We start from the raw sequence: 24,064 nt of genomic DNA on the forward strand, positions 1-24,064 counted from the left end.
ACCGCAAAGTTATATCTAGTGAAGCCCGTCTTGCAAAACAGTGTTGGCTGCAGTCGGAGGACGCGGGGGAGACCGTAGCTTTGGTCTCCAGGGCCGGAGTCTCTGCTCCTCTGCCTTCCTGCCTTCACTCACACGCCGCACTCGTGTATGCGCGCACACTACACACTGCTGAAGACTTCGTAGCTCTGAGAATATCTAGTGAATGTACAGTGGACGTTTGTGCAGAAATAACTGCTGCAGCTCCTCCAGACCAACAGAGGTTTCCCGTGTCTTGTGACGTGACGGGGCTCCGCAGTGAGAAACGTTATCATGTCCGACCGGGTGCCGGTGTCTTCCTCCAGCCGGGGTCGGGAGGCTGAAGCAGGAAAAGCCAACACTAGGATCAGCAGTGATTCATGGAGAGACCTTCGTCTGGTCAGCTAACATTACTGCCAAGCAGCTGAAATATAGAGTGATATTGTGGCTTTATCTGACGTGTGTCGCCTCACTGTTTTGAGCGATGCTCGTTCATGTCTGTTTAGAGCGAGCAAGCGCTGACTGTTGTTGACTTAACGGCCACAGGTGTCACTGTTAACAAGCAATTCTGAAAGTTACAAACAGTCCCTTTAATTTAATTTATTATTATTTTCATGTACTATTTTACATATTTTATTATTTATTATTATTTTTACTCTAATGCAATGATCTATGAGCCATGTTGTTTTTAAATTTGAATTTCTTCAATAAAAAAAATAAATTAAAATAAAGTAGTACGTACTTCCGGTCCCACTGCTCAGTAGTAGTGCGTGCTACTCTGCGCGGGTCCTCCTGACCGGACGTGTCGCTGTGTGAACGGACCTTGTGGCTCCTTTCTGTCTCTCGTCGTCTGGTTTCAACTCGTTCAACTCTCCAGCGGAGGCGAAGTGTCCACTGAAAGTCGGAAGTTGCTCTCTGGTAGTTAGTGAAACTGGACAAAATGGCAGAAGACAGCAGTTATGAGTCAATGCTCTGTGTGAAGCCCGAGGTTCATGTTTACAAGATCCCACCGAGGGCTTCCAACCGCGGATACCGGTAAGACGAGCTCCACGGAGACAACGTCCATTATCGGACAACCAGGTGTTGGCATGGATGTTTGTTACTTTTCTCTGTTTTCTCTGCAAAGTGTAGTCGACAGTTTACAACCAGTATAAAAACCAAGTTACAACAAGGTTATAAACCAGGTTATAGCCAGGTTACAACCAGGTTATAAACCAGGTTACAACCAGGTTATAAACCCAACGCAGCTAGTTAACACTGAGGATTCATGTAAACACACATAGCTAACACAGCTAGCTGCTACACATGCTAGCCGCTGCAGCTAGCTGTTATCTGCTCTCTGACATCGGACACCATCATCCAGACTGTGTCAACAAGCAGTTTATTGACTTTGACTTACAACAGCTGTCAATTTTAAAAAGTTCAAACTTTAGTTGTGAAATATCTAGATGATGAAATGATGACATTGCTGATAACGTTGAGTCTGAGAAGTTTAAAATGGCAGGTCCGATAATGGATGCATGAGTTTAGAGTTGCTAGCGGTTAACTAGCTAGCTAGCTAAAAACATATCTCTATGTCCACTTAGTAACTCTTTCAGGGGGTTTTCAACCACACCTTATGGTTTTCTGTTCTTGTCATGAAATCTGAGCAATCTGTAGAGGAAGACCGTGAAAGCACCAGTAAGTGTGCTAGTAAGTAGACCTTGAGTTAGTTTTTTTTTTGGTTTTGTACAACTACTGTTTCCAAGAGTCAAGAATGGACTTACATGACAGTTTCTGTATGTAGAAAGACAGGCAACAGGCTGCTTATTAGCACACTGAAAACACGTTTGTTTACAATGCTGCGGTGATGGATGACAGCTCCGAAGAAGATTTATCAAGTATTTAATACTCTTATCAACATGGGAGTGGGTAAATATGCTGCTTTATGCAAATATATGTATATATTTACTACTGGAAATCCATTAACAACACAAAACAATGACAAATATTGTCCAGAAACCCTCACAGGTACTGCATTTAATATAAAAAAATATGCTCAAATCATAACAACTCAAGCCCAACAAGCAACAACAGCTGTCAGTGTGTCAGTGTGCTGACTTGACTATGACTTGCCCCAAACTGCATGTGATTATCATAAAGTGGGCATGTCTGTAAAGGGGAGACTCGTGGGTACCCATAGAACCCATTTACATTCACATATCTTGAGGTCAGAAGTCAAGGGACCATTTTGAAAATGGCCATGCCAATTTTTCCTAGACAAAATTTAGCTTAAGTTTGTAGCGTTATTTAGCCTCTTTATTCCTTTGGTTTTTCTATTTTCATATGATACCAGTATCTTCACTCTAGCTTTAAAACTGAGTCAGTTACAACCTAAAAATCTCAATTTGCATTAATGCGTTAAAGAAATAAGTGGCGTTAAAACTAATTTACGTCAATTATTATATATTATTGTTATATTATTGTTATCGCATTAACTTTGACAGCCCTAGTTTTTTCTCGTCATATTTTGCTTATGAAGATGGAAATTCTAATGATATCTTTAATGGATCCACAGGTGTTATATTTTTGAATTAAATCCCAATGAGATGTATTGAAAGGAGCCAATACATCCATTCAAGCGAGTTTTTACAGACAAGCATTACTTTCCAAAGTCATAAAGCCTGTCCTTTTTAGGATTGCTTTCCTTCAGTTGGCAGCAGTACAAAGGAGATCACCGTTGACCCGAATGTCTCATTTTAGTCTTCCTGAAAACTTTTAATTTCACTTCCTCCTGCTGTGAAAAACTGCAGCTGCCTCAGTAGAAACTGTGATCAAGTCAGCCACTTTCATATTCAGATGTGTGTTTCCTGTTTTTCTAGTGCTGCTGACTGGAAGCTGGATGAACCTCAATGGAGTGGTCGGATGAAAATCACTGCTAAAGGCAAGATGGCCTACATTAAGTTAGAGGACAAAAACACAGGTAAACAAACCGGCATCTCCTTGCAGCCTAATATGGTGTGTGTACATAATTCACCACATGAGTTATCTGTATGACTCTTAACTTATATCACCAAGATAAATGGCTTTACAGTTAACTCTTTTCTGCAACCTTTTACCTCTGCAAGTAATTGTGCAAGATAAGAAGAAATGACTCATTTAAGTGAGTCTCTTCACTTCCCATAAGCACCAGAGTACCAAGTATTAGTAAAGCACTGACTATTTGAAGCGAGCCATCAGTTCCTTGGAACTTTAGAGCAGACCTGATTAGTGTAGTCAGAAAGAAAGAAAGAAAGCCTCACCAGTTTAGCCATGAAACAGAGTGAGACTGCCTCATTGCCCTGTCTGCTCTGTCTAGCTTTGTTGGTGTTATATGGATCAAATGTGTTCACAATTAGGTAGCACAAGATGGTGGTTCAAAAATGTTTAAAACTCTAAACATATGGTGCACAGCATGAGGGAAACTGGCTGCTGTAGTAAACTCTCTGATGGATTAATGAAAGTTTACCAAAACCACCCTGCTGGTTTACTAACAAAAAGGTCACTGGTTTGATTATTCCATATTAATGGAGGATTTTATATTACATGACAGCATCTTGCTGTAACCTTAAGAGTTAACTATTCAAAATAAATCCCGGAAAGACTCGCAAATTATACAATTCCAGTCGCAATTATCATAGAGAAAATGTGTCTGTCTGTCTGTCTGTCTGTCACAGTGTGATCAAGGTGTCGGTCAACCAGCTTGCTGTCTTTCTTTGTCCTTTGCAACAAACCGTTTTACTTGATTGCTCACAATGCAGAAAATAACCCTAAGGCACCGTTGGTGTAAATTTGTTCTTTGCAGGAGAGTTGTTTGCCATGGCTCCAGTCGAACAGTATCCAGGCTGTGTAGTTGAATCAGTCACAGACTCCAGCAGGTATTTTGTGATCCGGATAGAAGATGGCAATGGTAAGACACTTTCATGAGACAAGTAGGTGGATATAGTGTGCTAAAGATATCTCAAATGTAATGTCACATTTCTAGATTATATCAATTAAAAAAAACAACAACATTTACTTAAATCTAAATTTGTATCTCTCCGCCAACCAGTCAAGTTGCAGTTTACATCCATGTCTGTCTAAAATGTCATCACCTCACCATTTTATCCTATTAGACGTTTGTGTGATATGGTCATAATTAGCACATGAATTCTTGAGTTATGGCAAAAAACATGTTTTGTGAGGTCACCGTGACCTTTGACCTCCAAAATCAAATCAGTTCATCCTTGAGCCCAAGTGGAAGTTTGTGCCAATTTTGAAGAAATTCCCTCCAGGCGTTCCTGAGATATTGTGTTGACGAGAATGGACCAGACGTACGTACTGGCGGGCATACTGAAAACATAATGTTTGGCCATGGCCCAGCGTGGAGGCATGAAATAATAAAAAAACAAAAACATGACGGACTGTATCTAACTAGTCTTTCAGATTAATAGTACATTTTTCTTTTTCAAGAGAATTAGCTTTCACATTGAATTGTGATTACATTACTATGACAGTAAACTGAATATCTTTGAATTGAGGACAAAACAAGACATTTGAGGACGTCATCTTGGGCTTTGGGAAACACTGATCGACATTTTCTGACATTTTATAGACCAAACAACTTATTGATTAATCAAGAAAATAATTGACAGATTAATCGACAAGGAAAATGATTAGCTGCAGCCCTAGACACAAGACTTGGTTAACTTGGCCTTGTTTTCAGCCATTTTTCTCTAGACAATCACAGGAACTCTCCATCTTTCTCACATTGCAGTTATCAAGTGACAGTAGTTAAAGTTAAAAGGTGCCATCTATTGCTATTTATAGCATTTATCAAGTCTTTAAAATATATTTTTTCTGTAACAAAAAAGGGGTTATATGGCTAATATGGTGTCACAGGCCTACAGTATACTCTCCCTTACAGTAAATATCTTACTGCAGGAAATGTATGTTTTATCATATGATGCATAAGGTATCCTAATGTGTTTTTGTCTTTACAATCGTTTTATAAAGGACGTCATGCTTTTATCGGTCTGGGTTTTGCTGATCGTGGAGACTCATTTGACTTCAACGTAGCTTTACAAGACCATTTCAAGTAAGTTAGCTTCTCTTACGGAGCCTTTTTACTGTCTGATCTCTGTTTATACATACATGAACTCAACATGATCTCATCTGTTTATAAGACCAGGTTCATATTTATAAGCACATCCTGCAACATTTACGTGAATATGTTTAAATGTGATATTGTGAACAGCATTCATACTTGCACATTTGCTATGTGTGTAGACAATGGTGCACATTTGTCCATCATACATATAATTCATGTGTATTCAAGTGTAAAAGAGGTCCGCTCACATGAAACCTTTTAGATGGTGTTTGTTACAATACTTGCAATACAATACTGATGTTTTCTTATCTGTATCTTGCTACTGCAATGACCCAGTTTGACTCTATCCAACATTATTCATGTGATTATGCTTTCAAACTGTATTTCTAAAGGTGGGTGAAGCAAGAAGGCGAACTCGCAAAACAGGAAGCTTCTGACATCGTGGCACCTAAGCTGGACCTCAGCTTCAAAGAAGGACAGACCATCAAGATCAGCATCGGGGTGAGTTATTCAGCCCCAACATTACAGATATAAAGGAATTAATAGAAGGATTTAAATTGAACAATGACAGAGTCTCTGAAGAAAATAGCCATTAATTAAACAATAGAGACATTAAAAAATCTCATGACTCTCTTTATCACAGAACATCAAGAAGAAGGAGGCAGGTGGTGCCAAACCACGGCCCATGGGTGGGGGTCTCCTCCCACCTCCACCAGGTGCAAAGGTTGGGGGTGTCATACCGCCTCCTGTGGGACAACAGCCGGTCTCCCCTGTACAGACTAACACTGGTGATTACCGTGCTTTTGTATCAAATCATATTTTTTTAGGCGCTTTTACAAGTCAACATTTAGTCCGTTTTTATCAAACTCTGGTGCGATTCGTTAGGGCAGTTGTAAACGCAGTAATTGTACTCTGGCGTGGACCAAAACATCCGGTCCGAGACTTGCTTGCGAGAGGTGGTCTCGGACAGTTTCCAAGTGCAACAAAACGCAGACTGTCTGTGTGGGCATTTATTGAGATGGACGCAGGTAAACGGCAGGTTAAAATGAGTGGGAGAGAACTGACCTGGACTTCTGCAGAAGTCCAATTTACTTCACATCTGGGCTGAAGAGAAAATACAGAAAAACGCCCTTCAACACCGTCACATGATTTAAACAGTTTTCATGCTTTCCATAATTCTCCAGATCCAGCCCCTCTTTTCGACTTTGGGTTCCCCGGACCTGCAGCCCCACCCAGCTCCGACTTGTGGGGGGATTTCACATCTGCAGGCTCCAAGTAAGCTTTTTCAAAAAATGTCATCCGTATTTTTTGTCTGTGTAGTAATCCATCTTGTCCATCTGTCACATTTGTGTTCGTTTAACATGATTTGTTTTGAATCATCATCATCATTACACTCTCATCTTCCACCCCTTCCTCCCTCCCTCCCTCCCTCCCTCCCTCCCTCCCTCTCCTCCACAGTTCCAGTAAAGATGCTGTCAAATCAGGAGGATGGGTGCAGTTTAGTTGAGTGGTGAGAAAAGGTGCACACACTCAGGTTCCATACATTCCATGGACAGGACGATTGTGGCAAAGAGAAACTAAAAGAGAGGAACTGTTAGCAAACTTGACTGGCTCATAAACTATAGCCCGCTGACCAACACACTCTGGAGGAACAAACAGTAAACATGTACATATTTTTTACAATCATAATTCTTCTCTCACACTCCGCTATGAAGGGGGATGTTTGTTTGATTTTAGAAGTCAGGTGACCACTAATCCATCATTGTTGGAGTGTCTGCTCTCCTGAAGACAAGAGAGCACATTGATGGTTGAAAGGAAAGATTGTCTCGTCACACTAACCAGATGAAAACATCTATCCATTTCCTGAAATCAGATTTTCTAGTTTCTATTCATTGTCGCTGTAAATCAGAATCAGATTTGATTGTGTTCCTCGTCTTTACAACATCATGCTCCCATCATACAGTTATCTCATTACACCAGCAACTCTCATCTCAACGTTGTTTTTACCATTTTGGGAAAGTTAGTTTACCTATTGAAGTATCCATATTTTGTTTAGCTTTATACCAGTATGTGTGTGTTTTGTTTTCTGTTTCCTACTTTTTTGTTTTGTTTTAGTAGATCTGGCAAAGCTCTATCGATATTTGATGATTAGTTTTACATTAAACCAGGTTGTTTTAATCATGGTGTTGGAAAAAGTCACAATGGCCATTTTTTGTCTGTCATTCAAAGTTTGAACATTCTTTCGTTTGTCTTTGTTTACGCCCTTCATCTGTCTTTGCCTCCTGTGTTGTTCATTTTAAACAATGTGCCTTTTACCAAATAGAAATGTCCTCAATCTTTTTGCTAATTTGCATCGAGTATTTGATTAAGTGCCTTTCTGGGAAAAAAAGATCTAAAGTGTATAAAATGTAAACCTATGTCTTCTTGTAAATAAACAATATATTTCATTGAGTCTTGTTTTGATTTTTATTAGTGAACTGGTCGGCTTGTGCGATTGTAGAGAAGTGTTGTTCACGGCTCATGTTACACATTTCTCTGCTTCACAGGTGCAGTGTGTTCTCAGATATCACAGTATTGGACCAATTTAAAGTGTTTGTTATCACATAAAGTTGTTTATGATAAAAGGAGAACATTTATCTCCTCAATGTAATCAGCAACATTGGAGTTAATTTAAGAAATGTTAAAGTTGTTTTCAAATGATTTCATTGTTCTGAATCTGATAATAATGTACATGTATTGAACTGAACATCAATAACTTGACAATTGCCTGCTTTCCATCTTTTTCATATTTTGAAACGCCAAAAATATTGTAGTTTTAGGTAACAAAGTTATTAAATAACTTTTAAATATATTCAAATGACATCTAAATATAGGTTTTATTGAGTTTATTGTATTGAACGTTATTTCAAATTCATCAGCCGTAATACAGACTATTATAGGATTTCTCGGAGTCTTCTGACTGGAACGATTTTGTGACATTAATCCATAACTAATATAGATTTGATAACTGTTTACCAGATCACATGTAATCATTGTTTTTACATTTTAATTGAGGAAAATAATAATAATAATAAATTGGTTTATATATATATAGCACTCTTCAAAACGGATGTTACAAAGTGCTGCCTAAGACAATAAAAGCAGATAAATAAAGTGAATTAAAGGAACTTTTAAAACAGAACATAATAATAGTTTCAAGTTTCAAATTTATTTGTCATATGCATTTAAAGTACAGTGTACAGTGAAATTCAATGAAATGCATTTTACTCTGGCTCTGTCTCAGCCCTTAAAATCTATAAATAGTACACTTGATAAATACTACAATAAATAAGACAATACCAGAGAATAAAATTATAAAACAACCTTAAAAACATCCATAACAGCCATCCTTGAAGTTATTGCGACCTTTATTGAAAATATTTCTAATTAACTTAAAATTATAGTCATTATTATTTGTTATTACCTTGATTTTGAGACTTGCTAAGGTTCATGGTATGTTTTTGAATTATTCTCAATCATTTATATGAAAAACAGTGTTTAAGATAAGATAAGATATTCCTTTATTAGTCCCGCAGTGGGGAAATTTGCAGTGTACAGCAGCAAAGGGGATAGTGCAAAAAACAAGATGCATCAGCTAACACAGTGTAACAAAATATGAACCATTTAAATAGAAGGAAGTATAAAAATAGAAGCAGTATATACAGTATTGACAATAAACAGACTATTAACAATTGCACAAGTAGAAAATGATATTGCACAGTGAGAATGAAATGAAATTCCACCTGAAAATATTGCACAGTATGAATTACACCTGAGTAGTAATAATGATACTGCACAGTCAGTATACAGTATAGTGCAGCTATTGATGGTTGTAATTCAATCTGTGTTGACATAACTGAGATGATGGTATAACATGAAGACAGCAGACACAGAGCTGTTCTCTTCATACATCCAGGCTGTAAGCTGTAAACAGACTGCAGGCTGTTTGCAGCTGAACTGGAAGTCCCACCCCGGAACCAGCATGGGGGAAGATCTGGCAGGAAGGCGACGCTGCCAGCAGCTGATGATGAGGATGATGATGATGATGATGATGATGGTGATGGCACATCTATAACTGGTTTGTTTCTGTCTCTGTGATGATGAAGACTGATCAGAAGAATGGAGGGACGGCGGGATAACGCTCATCACACCGATCTGTCGAGGTGAGAAACTATAAATGAAACAGGGAAGTGGATGTTTTCACCGCGTTAAACCACAAACTAACACAATGTGGATGAATATTTATATATAGTTTATAGTTTTATACGCACGCTGTTGTTTCCATAGCAACGCGTTTGTGTCTGAATCTCAGTCTGCTGCTGGGAAACAGTTCAGTTTGATTTGATCGGATGCTGCACATTTTAACTACTAACCTCCCCCTCTTCCTCCTCTTCTTCCTCCTCCTCCTCCTCCTCCAACTCCTGAAGGAGACTTTTGAAAACTTGGGCGTGTCTTTGTGGATGTGTTTCTTTATATAGTCTCTGGTGTGTCTGGATATAAAGATGTGATGTTTTTATGAAATGAAAAGTGTGAAAGGACAAAAGCAGAAGAGGAACCAGACAGTTGAGGGTTGATTCATGACTGTTTTATTTATGGCTGCATCAGCTTGTTGTAAAATATAACAGCTGTTAAAAACTGAAACTGGAGAGAGAAGTCATCAGTTTGAGCTGCACTCAGGTGAGCTTTGGTGTGTGGATGAAGATAAGAGATCAACAGGTGTGTAACCTCCATGAATCTATACAGTACAAGGCTCACATCTCCCTCACTGTGGAATCACTGCCAGTCATCTACTAACAGGCCAGCTGGGGGCGCCACACATGTTGAGCTATTCAAACTGAGTCAACTAAACCAGTCTGTCTCATGTTATCATTAAATTCATACTGCCTTCTCACATCATAACATTAAACCCAGGAGAAGTACCACGAGCACCATGGTAGTATCATGGTAGTACCATGGTAGTATCATGGTAGTACCATGAGTACCATGGTAGTATCATGGTAGTACCACGAGCACCATGGTAGTATCATGGTAGTACCATGAGCACCATGGTAGTATCATGGTAGTACCATGAGTACCATGGTAGTATCATGGTAGTACCATGGTGACAGTACTTGACAATACCATGGTGCACACTATGGTATGCACTGTGGTACAAGTACCTTGGTACTGTCAAATATATCATGGTATATGTACCATGGTACTATATATATAAACATGGTACACATACCATGGTACTGTCAGAAATATCATGGTATGTTAAATATACTATGCTTTACCATGGTACTATCAAAATGGTACATATTATGTTAAATATACCATGATGTACCATTGTACTATCAAACTGGTCCATATACCATGGTACTGTCAAAAATACCATGGTATGTTAAATATACCATGCTGTACCATGGTACTATCAAACTGGTCCTTATACCATGGTACTGTCAAAAATACCATGGTATGTTAAATATACTATGCTGTACCATGGTACTATCAAAATACCATGGTACATATACCATGGCACTGTCAAAAATACCATGGTATGTTAAATATACCTTGCTGTACTATGGTACTTTCAAAATACCATGGTACAAATACCATGGTATGTTAAATATACCATGCTGTACTATGGTACTTTCAAAATGGTACATATACCATGGCACTGTCAAAAATACATAGTCTGTTAAATATACCATGATGTACCATGGCACTGTCAAAAATACCATGGTTCTTGTGCCATGGTTTTCGTAACATACCTACTACTGTTGAATGTACAATGGTATATCAAATAAAATAATGGACTGAGGCAAATGAAAAATACAGTATCTCACAATTTATTTTTGTGAATTAAAAAGTTGAATACCAACAGATAGCCTAATGTGAAAATATATTACATTAAAATCGTGTAATGTTTACAGAAAACATAAAGACTACTTAAGATATGAAAATACATAGGCCAATAATAAAAAAAAAACAATGGTCTTAACAAATTTGTGAACAAATGTGTGTGTGGCAAAGAACGAAAAATCGAAATGTCTTTGTAAGTGGTAAATCGGTGCAGTATTAAATGTTGGTGCTTTAGCACGATTTTCTTTTCATGATCTTGGTCGAATAGGACAACTTCTGACGAATGAATGTCTTTATTTCAGCTTCGGTTTTGTCTGGGAAGTTCAGCAGATCATCTGTAATCAGCAATTTTGTGGACAATTAACAAAATATTTGAGGTTAAGGCTTGAAGTGAAACCCCCAACATCAACAGTATGTCAGTAATTCATTATTATCAATATAAATGCACCTATTTACTATGTGAGATGTGACAACATTAACATTTGTTATTCTTAATTCCTGACATGTTTAACTTTCTTGAAATCAGACATTATGTCAGTGGGGGTCCTAACAAGGCTGTGCTGGGGGTCTGGTATTGACACAATGGCCCTCTTGTCTGTAGCTATGACAATCCAAACACCAAGTAGGGCAGTGCAGACCTCCTTATATTTAATGCTTGTGACATTAGTTTTACACCCACATACCTACAGACTCCTTTTGAAAAACAATCTGTGGGTAGCTCAGTTTGTATTATGAGTTTATTAGATTGAAAACTATTTTAAAGCCTCTTGTGGTTTTAGGCAAGTCTGGTTTACCAACCAGGCAAAGTGGGCAACTGCCCCAGGACCCCAGACCGTCAGAGGCCCCTAGGATGTGGGAATTCATGTGGTATTTTGATGAATTGATTAAAGGGACTTTTTGTAAGAATCAGAAATTGCTTGTTAACAGCGACACCTGTGGCCGTTAAGTCAACGAAAGTCAGCGTCGGGCTCGCGCTTGTGCTCGCGCTACATAGACATGAAAGAGCATTGCTCAAAACAGTGAGGCGACACACGTCAGCTAAAACCACAATATCACTCTATATTTCACCTGCTTGGCAGTAATGTTAGATGACCAGACGAAGGTCTCTCCATGAATCAATGCTGATCTTAGTGTTGGCTTTTCCTGCCTCAGCCTCCCGACCGCGGCCGGAGGGAACAGGGGAGACACCGGCACCCGGTCGGAGACGATAACGTTGCTCGCTGCAGAGCCCCGTCACTTCACAAGACACGGGAAACTTCTGTTGGTCTGGAGGAGCTGCAGCATTTATTTCTGCACAAACGTCCACTATACATTCACTAGATATTCTCAGAGCTACGAAATCTTCTGCAGTGTGTAGTGTGCGCGCATGCACGTGAGGTGGAGCGAGCTGAGTGAAGGCAAGCAGGCAGAGGAGCAGAGTACAGCAGAGACTCTGGTCCTGGAGACCAAAGCTACGGTCTCCCCCGCGTCCTCCGACCGCGGCCAACACTGTTTTGCAAGACGGGCTTCAATAGATATAACTTTGTGGTTTTGGTGCTTCCGTGTAGTTTGTGTTGGAGTCTGAGTCTGAAAAGCGTAGCCACACGCGAGCGAGCATGGGACACCGACCCGGATTGATTTATACGTGTAAGAAGTTACAAACAGTCCCTTTTAAAAAGTGCAGTACAAAAGTAAAACAACATTATTTCTATTCTGTTATCATATTCTACCGAAATGGCGTTTGTTAAACAATAAAATATAAGGCTATAAATATAATAAGTGTTCTCAGTCCAAAATGTCAGCGGCAGCACGGAGTTTGCAGAGTGGCGGCCATTAGCTAGTCAGTGGGGCTAACGTTAGCGAGCTAGACTAACGGCTGAAACAAGGCACAGAGAAACTGACTACAACACACAGGGACAGAGAGCGACTTCATTCTCTCCTCAGGTAGACTTTACTTTATATCTTCACACAGCAAATAGTTGTTTGCTGCTATATTAATACTCTGAATGACGAATTTCAAAATGTAAATGTGGAACTTGTTAGCAAACGGTTATTATTTAGCTACACATCAGTTACAGAGCAACATTATCATTCACTAATAGAGTCGTGTTTCTGGCACAGCTGTTGAAAATAAGTCCAATATTCACTCTCCTATAGCTCTCTTTTTATCTTGTCTTGCCATACATTATACATTTTATAATAAATTATTATTATAAAAACATATTTATATATGTTTTATATGTTATATAACCTAACTTAGTTAGCTGCTGTTAGCCGGCTAAAACTGCAAAGTACTTTTAACTAAGATTTCAAGATTCAAGAGTTTTATTTGCCATTTGCACCCCTAATATAAGAACATTGGAATTCTGAGCAGTTTACACCGAGTCAGCTTTAAGAAAAGAAAAAAGGTAGAAAAGGCACAAGGTAATTACAGCACAAAATAAGAAGCACATTCAACTCAACAAAATAAATAAATTATTAACATATAAAACGCCCTCAGTGTAGTCAATAAATAAACTAAACATCCCTCTGCATAGGAATGATACCCCCAGAATACAAATATACAGTATATATGCTCCATGACCATGTTAAAAGAACTTGTAGCTCTCAAAAAAATATTTTAAAAAATAAATAATTAATATATTTCAGTTAATCAAGTTAATTGCACATTGAGAACACCTGCTTTCTACTGTCATTTGCTAGTAAAAAAATTTGACCTCCCCTATTTTGAAACTTGATAACATAAATGCTGTCCTTGCAACATAAAAAAAAACAATGGTCAAAGTATGTTTAGGTGTTTTTCCTTTGTAGGGTGTCTCAAGGCTGTTAAAGTTTTATTTAGGCTTCTCTTTGTTGTGCGGTTGAAAGCAGTGCAAGTGGAGTAACATTAGTGGAGGAGGAGGAGGTGGAGTTAATGGAGGTGGAGGACGAGGAGGAGGAGGAGGAGGAGGTGTGGATTTTAAACCCTAGCTGTTAATCCTGCTGTCCTCAATCTCTGCCTGTCTGTACCAGAGGAGGAGGTGACAGGACACACTGCTCCTCTGCGACCTAAACTTTTATCAGCTCAAACAGCATCAAACAATGTGAACTTTTCTTCTTTATCAAGCGAAAGACCACAGTTCAGTCTGTGAGGACGTCGTTAATAATTCTGTTCACTGGAGGATTTTTAAATCTCATCTGCGATGAGCGCTGCAGAAAACCCAGACACCGACTCCAACAAACTGGAGTCAGTGATACAGGTGAGGTGCACCAGGCCTTCCTCCTCCATCCTCCCATCGCTTATTAAACAAACACCACTCATGCTGTGTGTGATGTGACAAACAGGCTAAAGCTGCTGGTTTATGTGAGTGTTTGTGTTGATGTTGTGATATACGGAGCAGTTTTGATGTGACTACTGTGGTACTGTATACCTGGTCGTTTGGCACTTTTCAAACACATCATCATCTTTAGGATTATTATTGTTGTCATTGCCTAGATATGGATAATCTATGGGCTGGCTCATTTTTGTCTCTCGTGGCTCATTTTCTCTCTAAATGTCTCAAAGGTAATTGTCTGTTTTGTCTGTCAAAGATTGTAGGTCAACCCCTTGAGAAACTCTATGAATCAGCCTATCATAATAACATATTAAGGCCGGCTAACCCCCTCGTCTCTGACCCCAACCATGTTTTGAACAGTGAATATGAATTGTTACCATCAAATCGGAGATACAGGGTTCCACGATTCAATAAGGTTAGACTGAAGCACTCTTTTGTACATCAGTCAATCCTTAAACTAAATATGGAGCCTAATCCCAGATCAAATGTACGTTGAAGGGCCCTGAATATCGTCTTCTGTGATTGCAATGTTTAAATGTACGTATCCTTGTTTCTTGCCTTTGTCCTTTTTGTGATGTTGCAAATGGAGCTGCTGTGATGCAAAACAAATTTCTGTCTGACAATAAAGTATTATCGTATTATCGTATCGTACAAACAGAGGCTGGAGGAGAGTGTTTTGTCTGAGGAGAAGAGGTTGACCGTCCGGGGCCCCTCACCAGACGCCCCCCCTACATGTCTACCAGCACGAGTACGAGAGATTGTCACAAAGAACCTCAACGATAGTTGTGAGTGGCCGGCAGTCTGCTCTCCCATCATATCAAATGTATAATTTGACACTTTTTTCTTTGCCTAATTTTTGTCCCCTTTTCTCTCTCCGCCGCAGCCGGGGCCATGTCCTCGGTCATGTCTCTCCAGGACGAGAACCGGGTGCTGCAGGGAGAGCTGGCCCGGCTGGAGGACCTGCTGGCACACAGCAGAGCCGATCGAGACGAGCTCGCCATCAAGTACGGTGCAATCAGTGAGAGGGTAAGACACCAGAGCAACAACTGGCACTTATAGTAAGGTGGGCAGAATAGGAGTGAGTAGAGAGATAGCCTAATAGTTATCAAAGTATCTGACTGACTGATATAAAGTAAAATCTCAAGACTTTCAAAATCCTAAAGGAAATGCTGTGGCACTTTTCCCTTTTTTTTTTGGTCTTTCTTTGTCTGGGATTTTCTGGTCTCCCAGGTGATGGGGGCAGGAATGAACTGAAGTGGAATGTTGCCATGGCGTCTGTCACCCTGGGCGACTGTAAACAGGGGCTTCAGTGGAGACAAGAGGAGGTGTAGTGGTGGGTGGGCCTCACACATCTAGCTTTGGGTTGATTATTGAGGGAAACATGCAGGTCTGCATCCAGAAACTAAAGACAACTCACCTGAAGTTTCTTCAGATAAATACTGTCCTTTATGAAACTGTATTAATTACTGTAAACCAATATTAAACAGTCTTGTAGGCTGTTGAGTAGACTGCTCTGAGTGGCTTTAGGCCTTTATTCTCTTTTCTAATCAACTAATTTGATTTAATGTAATTAAAATAGTCTTCAAACTGGGATGCTGCAATTCTTTTTTCTGCTGTATGAATCAGAAATACTTAGTTTTGTTAAGATGCCACTTATTATACCTGTAGTCATAATTAGTAGTTCAGTATGCATAGAATTACAAAGAATGTGGGATACAGAGCAACAGTCAACAATACTGGGGGCTACAACAATGAGTGCAGCAAAACAATGATCCTGGAAACAATATAGTGTGAATTATTACACGGCTCTGTTGAATACTCGATTCTGATTGGTCAATCACGGCGTTCTACAGTCTGTTATTTCTTTATAGCAGACTGTTGCTATGTATAACAGACCGTTGCTATGGGCACAGTTCTGATCTCGGACTCTGGCGGAAAATCTTTGTGCCAAATTATTGATTTCTTAAGTAAGTGGCCTTGTAATAAGCGGGATAATGTGCAGCTAGCGGGTCATTGTTGTGAAATAAACCGATGCAAGACCGCTCCGCATCGCCCTGTTGGGGTTTATTTCACAACAATGACCGGCTCGCTGTACATTATCCCTTACATGTAAATCTGTGATCGCTGTCTGCTACTTAATTAATTATTAATACACATACTACACTCAACTGTTAAACATTTACAGCATCTTATAGAGCTGAGTTGAAAATCACAAGTTTGCAAACTTTTTCTAACATTGATACGATTATCTTTTCATATTCACACAAATAAAACGCCTTCTTTGCCATTAACGCCATATTATTTTTTAAGTTAGATTTTCTTGTATATCCATTTAAATTGAGAAGAGCCAGGGGCTTCTAGGTTTTTTGTAAATATGATATTACTGGATATTCACAGGTTTGGGCATACGTTAAATATCAGGGAGGTAGTGGAAAATTATATTTTAAGCACTATGAGGTAATTTCTTTGGAAAATGTTGCACTTTTATTTATAATTATACATAAATGTTGCATTAAATGGGTAGTGACTAAAAGCAGCAGTTACTGGAAGAACAACCATGTCCTGACCTCAGTATCTAAAGCTCCAGAACAGCTACTAAATGGTCCTTGTGGTGAGATAGTTTTGTTGTTTCCAAGATCAATAATGAACATTTAATCTCAAATTTTAAGTCAACATGGACGAGACATGCTCAGACAGATTGAAATTTCAAACAATTCCCTGGCAAATTGGCAAAATCCATTTGATCAGGAAGATGGTGTGATATGATAGAAAGCTCCAGAACAGCTACTAAATGGACCTTGTGGTGAGAGAGTTTGTTTTCTGTTTCCAAGGTCAGGACTGAACTTTCAGTGGGATTTACAGTACGTGTAGGTGTTTTAAATTCACAGCATGGCAGCACTATGTGGATCTGTGAAATAAACATCACCCCCCGTCTCTTGCTTTTAATTAAACCAACAGCTGGAGCAGGCCCTACGTTTTGAGACGGGAGAAGGCGACCACGATTCACCGGAGTCACGCAGCCTGGCGCAGCAGAACGTTGACTTGCGGCGGAGGCTTGATGAGGAACAGGCATCCTACAAGCGTAAACTCACTGCGTACCAGGAGGGTCAGCAGAGGCAGGCGCAGCTCGTGCAGAAGTTGCAGGCCAAGGTATGTTTGTTACTCTGTCTTTAGTTGAGATGTAGTCGTCGGTGGTTGCTACAAGTCAGTAATTGTTTTCTTGCTACTTCAGGTACTTCAGTACAAAAAGAGGTGCGGGGATCTGGAGCAGATGGTGCAGGATCGGTCCTCAGAGTTGGAGAAACACAGGCTGAGTGTGAGTGGCGTTTATTGATTTTGATTTTAAGAAAGACGACATTAACTCTCCACTAATAACACTTAAACTATCTTCTTATTCAGAACCACAGTGAATCATCAAATGGTCGCCATCCAGATGAATCAAGCAGCAGCCTGGAGGACGCTTTAATCCGTCTGGAGGAAGAACAACAGAGGTGACTGATTCGACACGTTGCTTGTCTCCTGGGCTTGTGTGCATCAGACACTTCAGAATATCATATTGTTTTTGCCCGACTTGCTCTGTCAACATAATGTGCTTTTCCCTCGTGTGTTTTCAGGAGCAGCAGTTTATCTGCGGTGAATGCCATGCTGAGAGAGCAGCTGGAGCAGGCCGGTTTGGCCAATGAGGCTCTCAGCCAGGACATCCGCAGGCTCACTGCTGATTGGACTAAAGCCCGGGAGGAACTGGAACAAAAGGAGTCTGACTGGAGGAGAGAGGAGGAGGTGGGAGAGGGATGCTTACAAAACAGTAAAACATTGTAAATAGAGAAAAATGGGAAGATAATAACAATATTTCTGCCGTTCAGTCTTTCCACAGTTATTTCAGTACTGAGCATAGTCGCCTGCTGATGCTGTGGCGGCAAGTGGTCGGGTTTCGGAGGCATGTCTGTGAACTTAAGAGCGCCACTGAAAGGTGTGTAAACTGTTTGCCACATTTCCTCTGTGTTCTGATTTGAATCTTTCATGGTACTAACGTTTTCCCTTTGTGTCAACCTCTCGCCAATCTCAGGGACTTGTCAGATATGCGTAACGAGCTGGCTCGGGCGTCCCACTCTGCTCAGGTGTCTTGTGCAGGTCTGACTGCAACGCTGCATACCCGGGAGGCCGGAGCAGTTCTGGCCCTGGAGCGGGAGAAAGCTCTGCGGGTTCAGCTGGAGCAGCAGCTGAGAGAACGAGTGGCAGAGATGATGAATCTTCAGACCAGAACAGACTCAGAGAGAATAGAGCTCAACGCCAGGTCAGTGACTTTGTTTAGCTCTCTTACAGGTATGTTATTGATTAAACAACATTCGTATGAACTGAAGGCCTCTGTTTGTGTTGACTTTCAGGTTGTCAGATTCAGTGCGAGAGACTGAGAGACTAAAGGGCCAAATGGAAGAGAGAGACAGAGAAATTGTTGTACTGATGAGAAAGCTTGAGGTGAGAGGCCAGTCGTTTCTTTCTTATTATTGTCAAAAATGAATCAATGAGCCACAGAGTTACACTGGCTGACATGTTCCTTCATTACCATGAACACACCTACTGTAATTTATTTTGAGTTCATCCCGCATACACTCTCTTGCTGTTGTAAACACTCACTCTTCATCCAAATGTGTATCAATCCACAGCTGAAAGTAGTCCCCAACCAATACATTATTTACTTGTGTTTGAGTAACATTGCCAAAAACTACAGTGCCCAGCTGTTTTAGCCTTATTTAAACATCTTTTAAAGATCTTTACATGTTTTTAAGAATTTGTACACGTCTTCAGTAGGAACAAATTGGCTTGTGGTGTAGAGCCACAGGCCAAGAAGTCAGAACTTATTGTGAGATGGAATAATGTATTGTTGCTTTTGGTCTTTTCATGGATTTGTTGACAATAAGAACAATAAAAAAATGAGGGGGGTACTTGGGGTCTTTAGGGGGAGATAGCAGGTCAACAGTAGATGTCACATAGAAGTGGTGTACATCATCTGAAAGCTGGGAACCTGAAGATTAATTTGAGACGCAGCTCAGCACTGTGTTTCAAATTGTTCTTGTCATAAATCCGAAATAAAAAATAATTAATTGATTAAAATACATTTGTAAATTGTATAAGGGTTTAGAACATTATGATTTCTTATGTCTCATAAGATGTTGCAGCAATATTTGGGTTGATACCATTTGTGATGCTAATGTGCTAAATTTAACCATTTTTTACCACTTGAACATTAATGAAAATGATCAATAATCCCTCCAAAATACCACATTAAGACACCAAGACAATGAGGAACACCATAGAAAAAGCCATGCTGGGATCTGGTATTAAAAATGTTCTGCAAGAATAGCATTTTTCAGCAATTGAATGGTGAGCACTTCTGTTTTGGAAACTGCTCAGAAACCCCCTTATTGTCAATCTAGCTAGGAAAGCCATCCATACTCTGAATGCTCTAGGTCTTTAGGTTGTGGCTGTAAAGTTTCATGAGGCTGTGATTATCCTAGAGGTCACCACAGGTCATTTTATACAATGAGGTCAAGTTTACAAAAATGGTCTCACTACAATGAAATGGCTACTTTGGGGACTAACATCATCACACATGAATACAATTGGACTCATTGGATCCACAGCAGTCTCAGCTTTACAGTGATACCCAATTTATGTAATTCCAAGACTGTTTAGGGACCCAAGTATGCAGAAATATTTAAATACACCATTTTAGAATAGGCGAAAATAACACATTTATACTGCATTAAAGAAACGACAGGGTTTTTGCCCCAAACTGCATGTGATTATCATAAAGTGGACATTTCTGTAAAGGGGAGACTCTTGGGTACCCATAGAACCCATTTTCATTCACATATCTTGAGGTCAGAGGTCAAGGGACCCCTTTGAAAATCACCATGTCAATTTTTCCTTGCCAAAATTTAGCGAATCTTTGTAGCATTATTTAATGTTCTTCTCGACATGCTAGTTTGACATGGTGAAGACGAAAAAAGTAAGGACGGCCGAGGTCACCGGGACCCTCAAAGAGTGGAAGAGCTTAAGGCTGTAATGCTTTTTCAGCTGCATTAATCTTCCTCCTTGAGGTGACTGAAGCATCTGACTGTGTTTCATTTTGTTTTCCTTCAGGAGCAGAGTGGTAACGATGAGACTGACATGCAGGTGATGAGAGCTCACACTGAGACGCTGTTAGACACCATGCGGGACATCGCTCAGGTAAACAACTACACATATGCACACAATTTTATATCACAAAGATGTGAGTGCTTCATTGTAATTTTCTTTTGTAGACGGTTTTGTCCGATGGAGAGTCGTCATCTGAGGCAGACCAGGACAACTCTGGGGCTCCGCTGCTGGCATTGATCCGTGGCTTCTCCCCTCACCGCTGCCCCTCTCCTCGCATGTCATCCTCCCCCTCTCGACCCTCCTCGCTGGCTCCTCTTTCTGAGGCGGCGCTGTCAGCTCTGCGCTCTGCAGTCACAAACAAGACGCTGCAGCTGCAGGTGACATGTGAATTCATTCATTTCATTACAGTAATTGTTTCAGGAGGAAAGCACATTGGTGATGATGACGATACAGGGACAACTAAAAATAATGCTGATTTTGTAAGGACTGTGTGTTTTCATACTAGTACTTTCACAGGTTATTATGATACACATGTATTGAGAATATTTTGATATAAATGTTCACAATAATTACAGAGAGAGAGAGAGAGGGGAGACGATGCTTTTTTACTTCCAGCTTGGAAACAGTTAGTCACAACCAGTGGGTAACCTCCGGGTCTGAGAACTGACATTAAACCTGCATTCTTTCTAATAAACCAGCAGGGGGCGACTCCTCTGGTTGCAAAAAGAAGTCAGATTGTATAGAAGTCTATGAAAAATGACCCTACTTCTCACTTGATTTATTACCTCAGTAAACATTGTAAACATGAGTTTATCGTCTCAATTGCTAGCTTCAAGTCTTCTTCAATACAGCATGATGTTCATTTAGTAAATGATGGTCACATTTAGAGTAAAATAGACCATAAAGCAGGGTATGCTTTAGGGCGTGGCTACCTTGTGATTTATAGTTCGCTACCACGGTGTTGTCCGTGTTTTCGTCTTACAACTTTAACCCTTTCACAGTGTGTTTTCAGTTCATGAAAGTTAATTAAAACTATTTTGGTCGCCTGAAAATGTCTTATTCAGCGTTCGGTTGTACTGTTGTGCTCCACCCTCTTGTGTTAGTTGTGGTTGCAAAAAAAAAAACAAGATGGCCAAAACACTGAACTCAAGGTTTGAAAGCAGCAGTCCACAAACCAATGGGTGACATCACGGTGACTACGTCCACTTCTTATATACAGTCTATGGTCACAACATTACAGCAGTCCTCTAACCTTTAGGCTTCCACAACCACAATGAGAGCAGCTGTCTACTCATAGCAGAGCTTAAAGGGTCAGTTAACTCAAATAATGGCTGATGGTTTTGGTTTTATTTGCCCAGTTATTAGGTTTCTGACTTCATCCAAATACAGAGGCAGATAATAGAATTTTATTTTTGGTGCTGGTGGTGAAAATAATTAAAAATGTGAACTGTTACTCTGGATAACACACAGACCTCATTTCTTTTCTTTTTTTTCAAAATTCCATTCACCTCCATTATTTTGGTAGTGGAGACAGAAATTTCAGAGATGGAGATCTCAAAATCTTGGCAAATAAAACCAAAACAATCTGCACAAATAGATACTATTGGAGGTAAATCACTTGTTGTGTTTGCAGGATGTGCGAGGGCGTCTGCTCTCTGCCCAGTCCTCAGTTCAACAGTTGCGTAAGCAGCTTTCAGAGACTGATTTGGCTAAAAAAGATGCAGAACAGCGAAACCAAGCTCTGCAGAGAGAGAGGGATGCTGCTCAGAGAGAGAGGGAGACCACACAGAGAGAAAAGGATCGCCTGAAGCAGGAGAGAGACACGCTGGCCAGGTTTACAGACACTTATATCACCTTACACAATCTGCTTCTAATCCTTAAAACTATAACTCTACAATACACTGTTGTCCTTCACACATCATAAACATCGCAGTGAGAAGGTGAACTTGGAGAAGAACTTGCAGGCGGCACAGAGCAGCAACCAGATCCTGCAGATGGACTGTGAGAAGCTTCAGCTGACCGCGGCGTCCACGCAGCGAGAGCGAGATCACGAGAGGGAGGAGAAGGAGGCCGCCACTCAGGAGAGAGAGCGGTCGAAGGCAGAGACTCAGAGGATGTAAGTAGGCTAATTGATGGGGATTAAGTGAATGTGATGTGGTCACTAATCCACAAGGTCTTGTGCAGCCAACATACAGTTCATATGCCCACAGAAAGCCATTCATAAGATCTGTATTAGCTTCCTATACAGACAGATCTTCATTTATAAACCCCTCCTGACCTCCTTCACCAACTCCAAACATCGGTGAGCAGATACGATGCAAGCTCTTTATGCAAAGCACCATAGCAGAGCCGCCCAGACACATTTACAACATTAAATTCATCTTTCGCATATCAGACAAGCACAGGCCTTCTATCTATGTATGCCCAATAGATTTAGTAGCTTTATAATGCACATGACTTCTAATGTATGTCTCATCTTAGAGCATGAACTGTATTTCACCCATAATTCCCCTGCACATGGCAGTAAGCTTAACACACCAACAAGCACACACTCACACAAAGCCTCTCATTTGTAGCTGTAAAATGTATTGTTATAGTACTGCATGTGTATTGTATTGTTGCTACAGACAAAAGCAGTGGGATCAGAGTGAGAATCGAGCCTCCGCTCAGCGTGGAGAGCTGTCTGCAGCGAGGGAGACTCACCAGCAGGGGGAGGTTGAGCGGCAGCTGCTGCAGCGAGAGAAAGCCCAACTCTCTGAAGCACTTGCTCGGGTAAGAAAAGTCATCTTGTGCTCATTTAACTTTTCTGTAGATTTTAATATTCTGTGTTCTCATGTCGTGTGTGACCTTTTATATGACCCTCATGTCCCCTTCAGGCTGAGGGCAGCAACGCAGAGCTCTCTCTGCTGCTTAACAAGCTGCAGTCTGAGGATGCAGCTCTCAGGGACTCTCTGGCCAAGATGGGAAGCATGAATGAGGGACTGGCCCAGGACAAAACTGACCTAAACAGCTATATTCTCCAGGTAAGATAATTTCAGGAATGTTTTTGACCTCTTAAAGGGTTCAGTATGCTGGAAATTGAACTAGTTCATGTGATGTGTCCTAAGTGTTTTATACCTGTTTATATCTAAGGTGGTGCAAAGGCCTGCATCCAAAGCTCCTTTGTCTGTATAACACTACACTCCCTTATCTATTTCCATCTATCCCTCTTTCACGCGTCTTGTAGTCTCGATGCAACGACTTGTACAAATGAGGATAAGGGTGTATTCATGATGTTGCCCTTGGTTACACACACAAAAAAAAAGTGACAAAGCAGTTTTGTGAAGAATGAAAACAGTCAAGCCCCTAAAATAGAGACCTTTGAAAACCATGACGCAGACATCAACGTTCACTTCTTGATTGGTTCCGTCAGTCATAACGTGTCCTGATTCCTCACGACCCATCATGTGAACCTTTTCCGGAAGAAAACAAACAACATCAGCCTCGACCATCAGTGGTTAATTTCAACATGGATAATGAATTACAAGCGTTACTGACCTTTTGTTCTCTGCTAGAAGCTGTTGTGCAGTTAAGTTCTGCATTTTTTAATGCTACTACTGCCTACATGCGCAGGAGGCAAGCTATT

At 40.3% G+C, this 24,064-nt stretch overlaps 2 protein-coding genes across 7 annotated transcripts in view; both read left to right on the top strand.

The window, feature by feature from the left end:
• Positions 1–792: 792 nt before the first annotated feature.
• necap2 (NECAP endocytosis associated 2) lies at positions 793–7,574 on the top strand. The gene is made up of 8 exons (XM_037777855.1): positions 793–1,050; positions 2,877–2,977; positions 3,839–3,943; positions 5,029–5,110; positions 5,515–5,623; positions 5,766–5,910; positions 6,307–6,397; positions 6,581–7,574. Exons 1-8 carry the CDS (start codon positions 956–958, stop codon positions 6,627–6,629), a joined length of 777 nt encoding a protein of 258 aa, XP_037633783.1. The 5' UTR covers positions 793–955; the 3' UTR covers positions 6,630–7,574.
• Positions 7,575–9,175: 1,601 nt separating this feature from the next.
• LOC119492684 (rootletin-like) overlaps positions 9,176–24,064 on the top strand; it is a 30,748-nt gene continuing 15,859 nt past the window's right edge. For 2 of the 6 annotated variants that reach the window (XM_037777370.1, XM_037777362.1), the window contains exons 1-16: positions 13,962–14,223; positions 14,957–15,083; positions 15,179–15,324; positions 17,257–17,448; positions 17,531–17,614; positions 17,698–17,789; positions 17,913–18,078; positions 18,162–18,268; positions 18,365–18,592; positions 18,684–18,774; positions 20,443–20,529; positions 20,604–20,816; positions 22,073–22,272; positions 22,373–22,555; positions 23,067–23,211; positions 23,316–23,462. In XM_037777370.1, coding sequence (XP_037633298.1) covers positions 14,167–14,223; positions 14,957–15,083; positions 15,179–15,324; positions 17,257–17,448; positions 17,531–17,614; positions 17,698–17,789; positions 17,913–18,078; positions 18,162–18,268; positions 18,365–18,592; positions 18,684–18,774; positions 20,443–20,529; positions 20,604–20,816; positions 22,073–22,272; positions 22,373–22,555; positions 23,067–23,211; positions 23,316–23,462 — 2,265 coding nt within the window. In that variant the 5' untranslated portion in view covers positions 13,962–14,166. Of the gene's footprint in view, positions 9,325–13,960; positions 14,224–14,956; positions 15,084–15,178; positions 15,325–17,256; positions 17,449–17,530; positions 17,615–17,697; positions 17,790–17,912; positions 18,079–18,161; positions 18,269–18,364; positions 18,593–18,683; positions 18,775–20,442; positions 20,530–20,603; positions 20,817–22,072; positions 22,273–22,372; positions 22,556–23,066; positions 23,212–23,315; positions 23,463–24,064 lie in introns of those variants that run through there. The other 4 variants (XM_037777348.1, XM_037777380.1, XM_037777339.1 and 1 more) reach the window with 4 other exon arrangements.

The sequence above is a fragment of the Sebastes umbrosus genome, chromosome 1 (genome assembly GCF_015220745.1).
Source record: "Sebastes umbrosus isolate fSebUmb1 chromosome 1, fSebUmb1.pri, whole genome shotgun sequence".
In the NCBI taxonomy this organism is placed as follows: Eukaryota; Metazoa; Chordata; class Actinopteri; order Perciformes; family Sebastidae; genus Sebastes; species Sebastes umbrosus.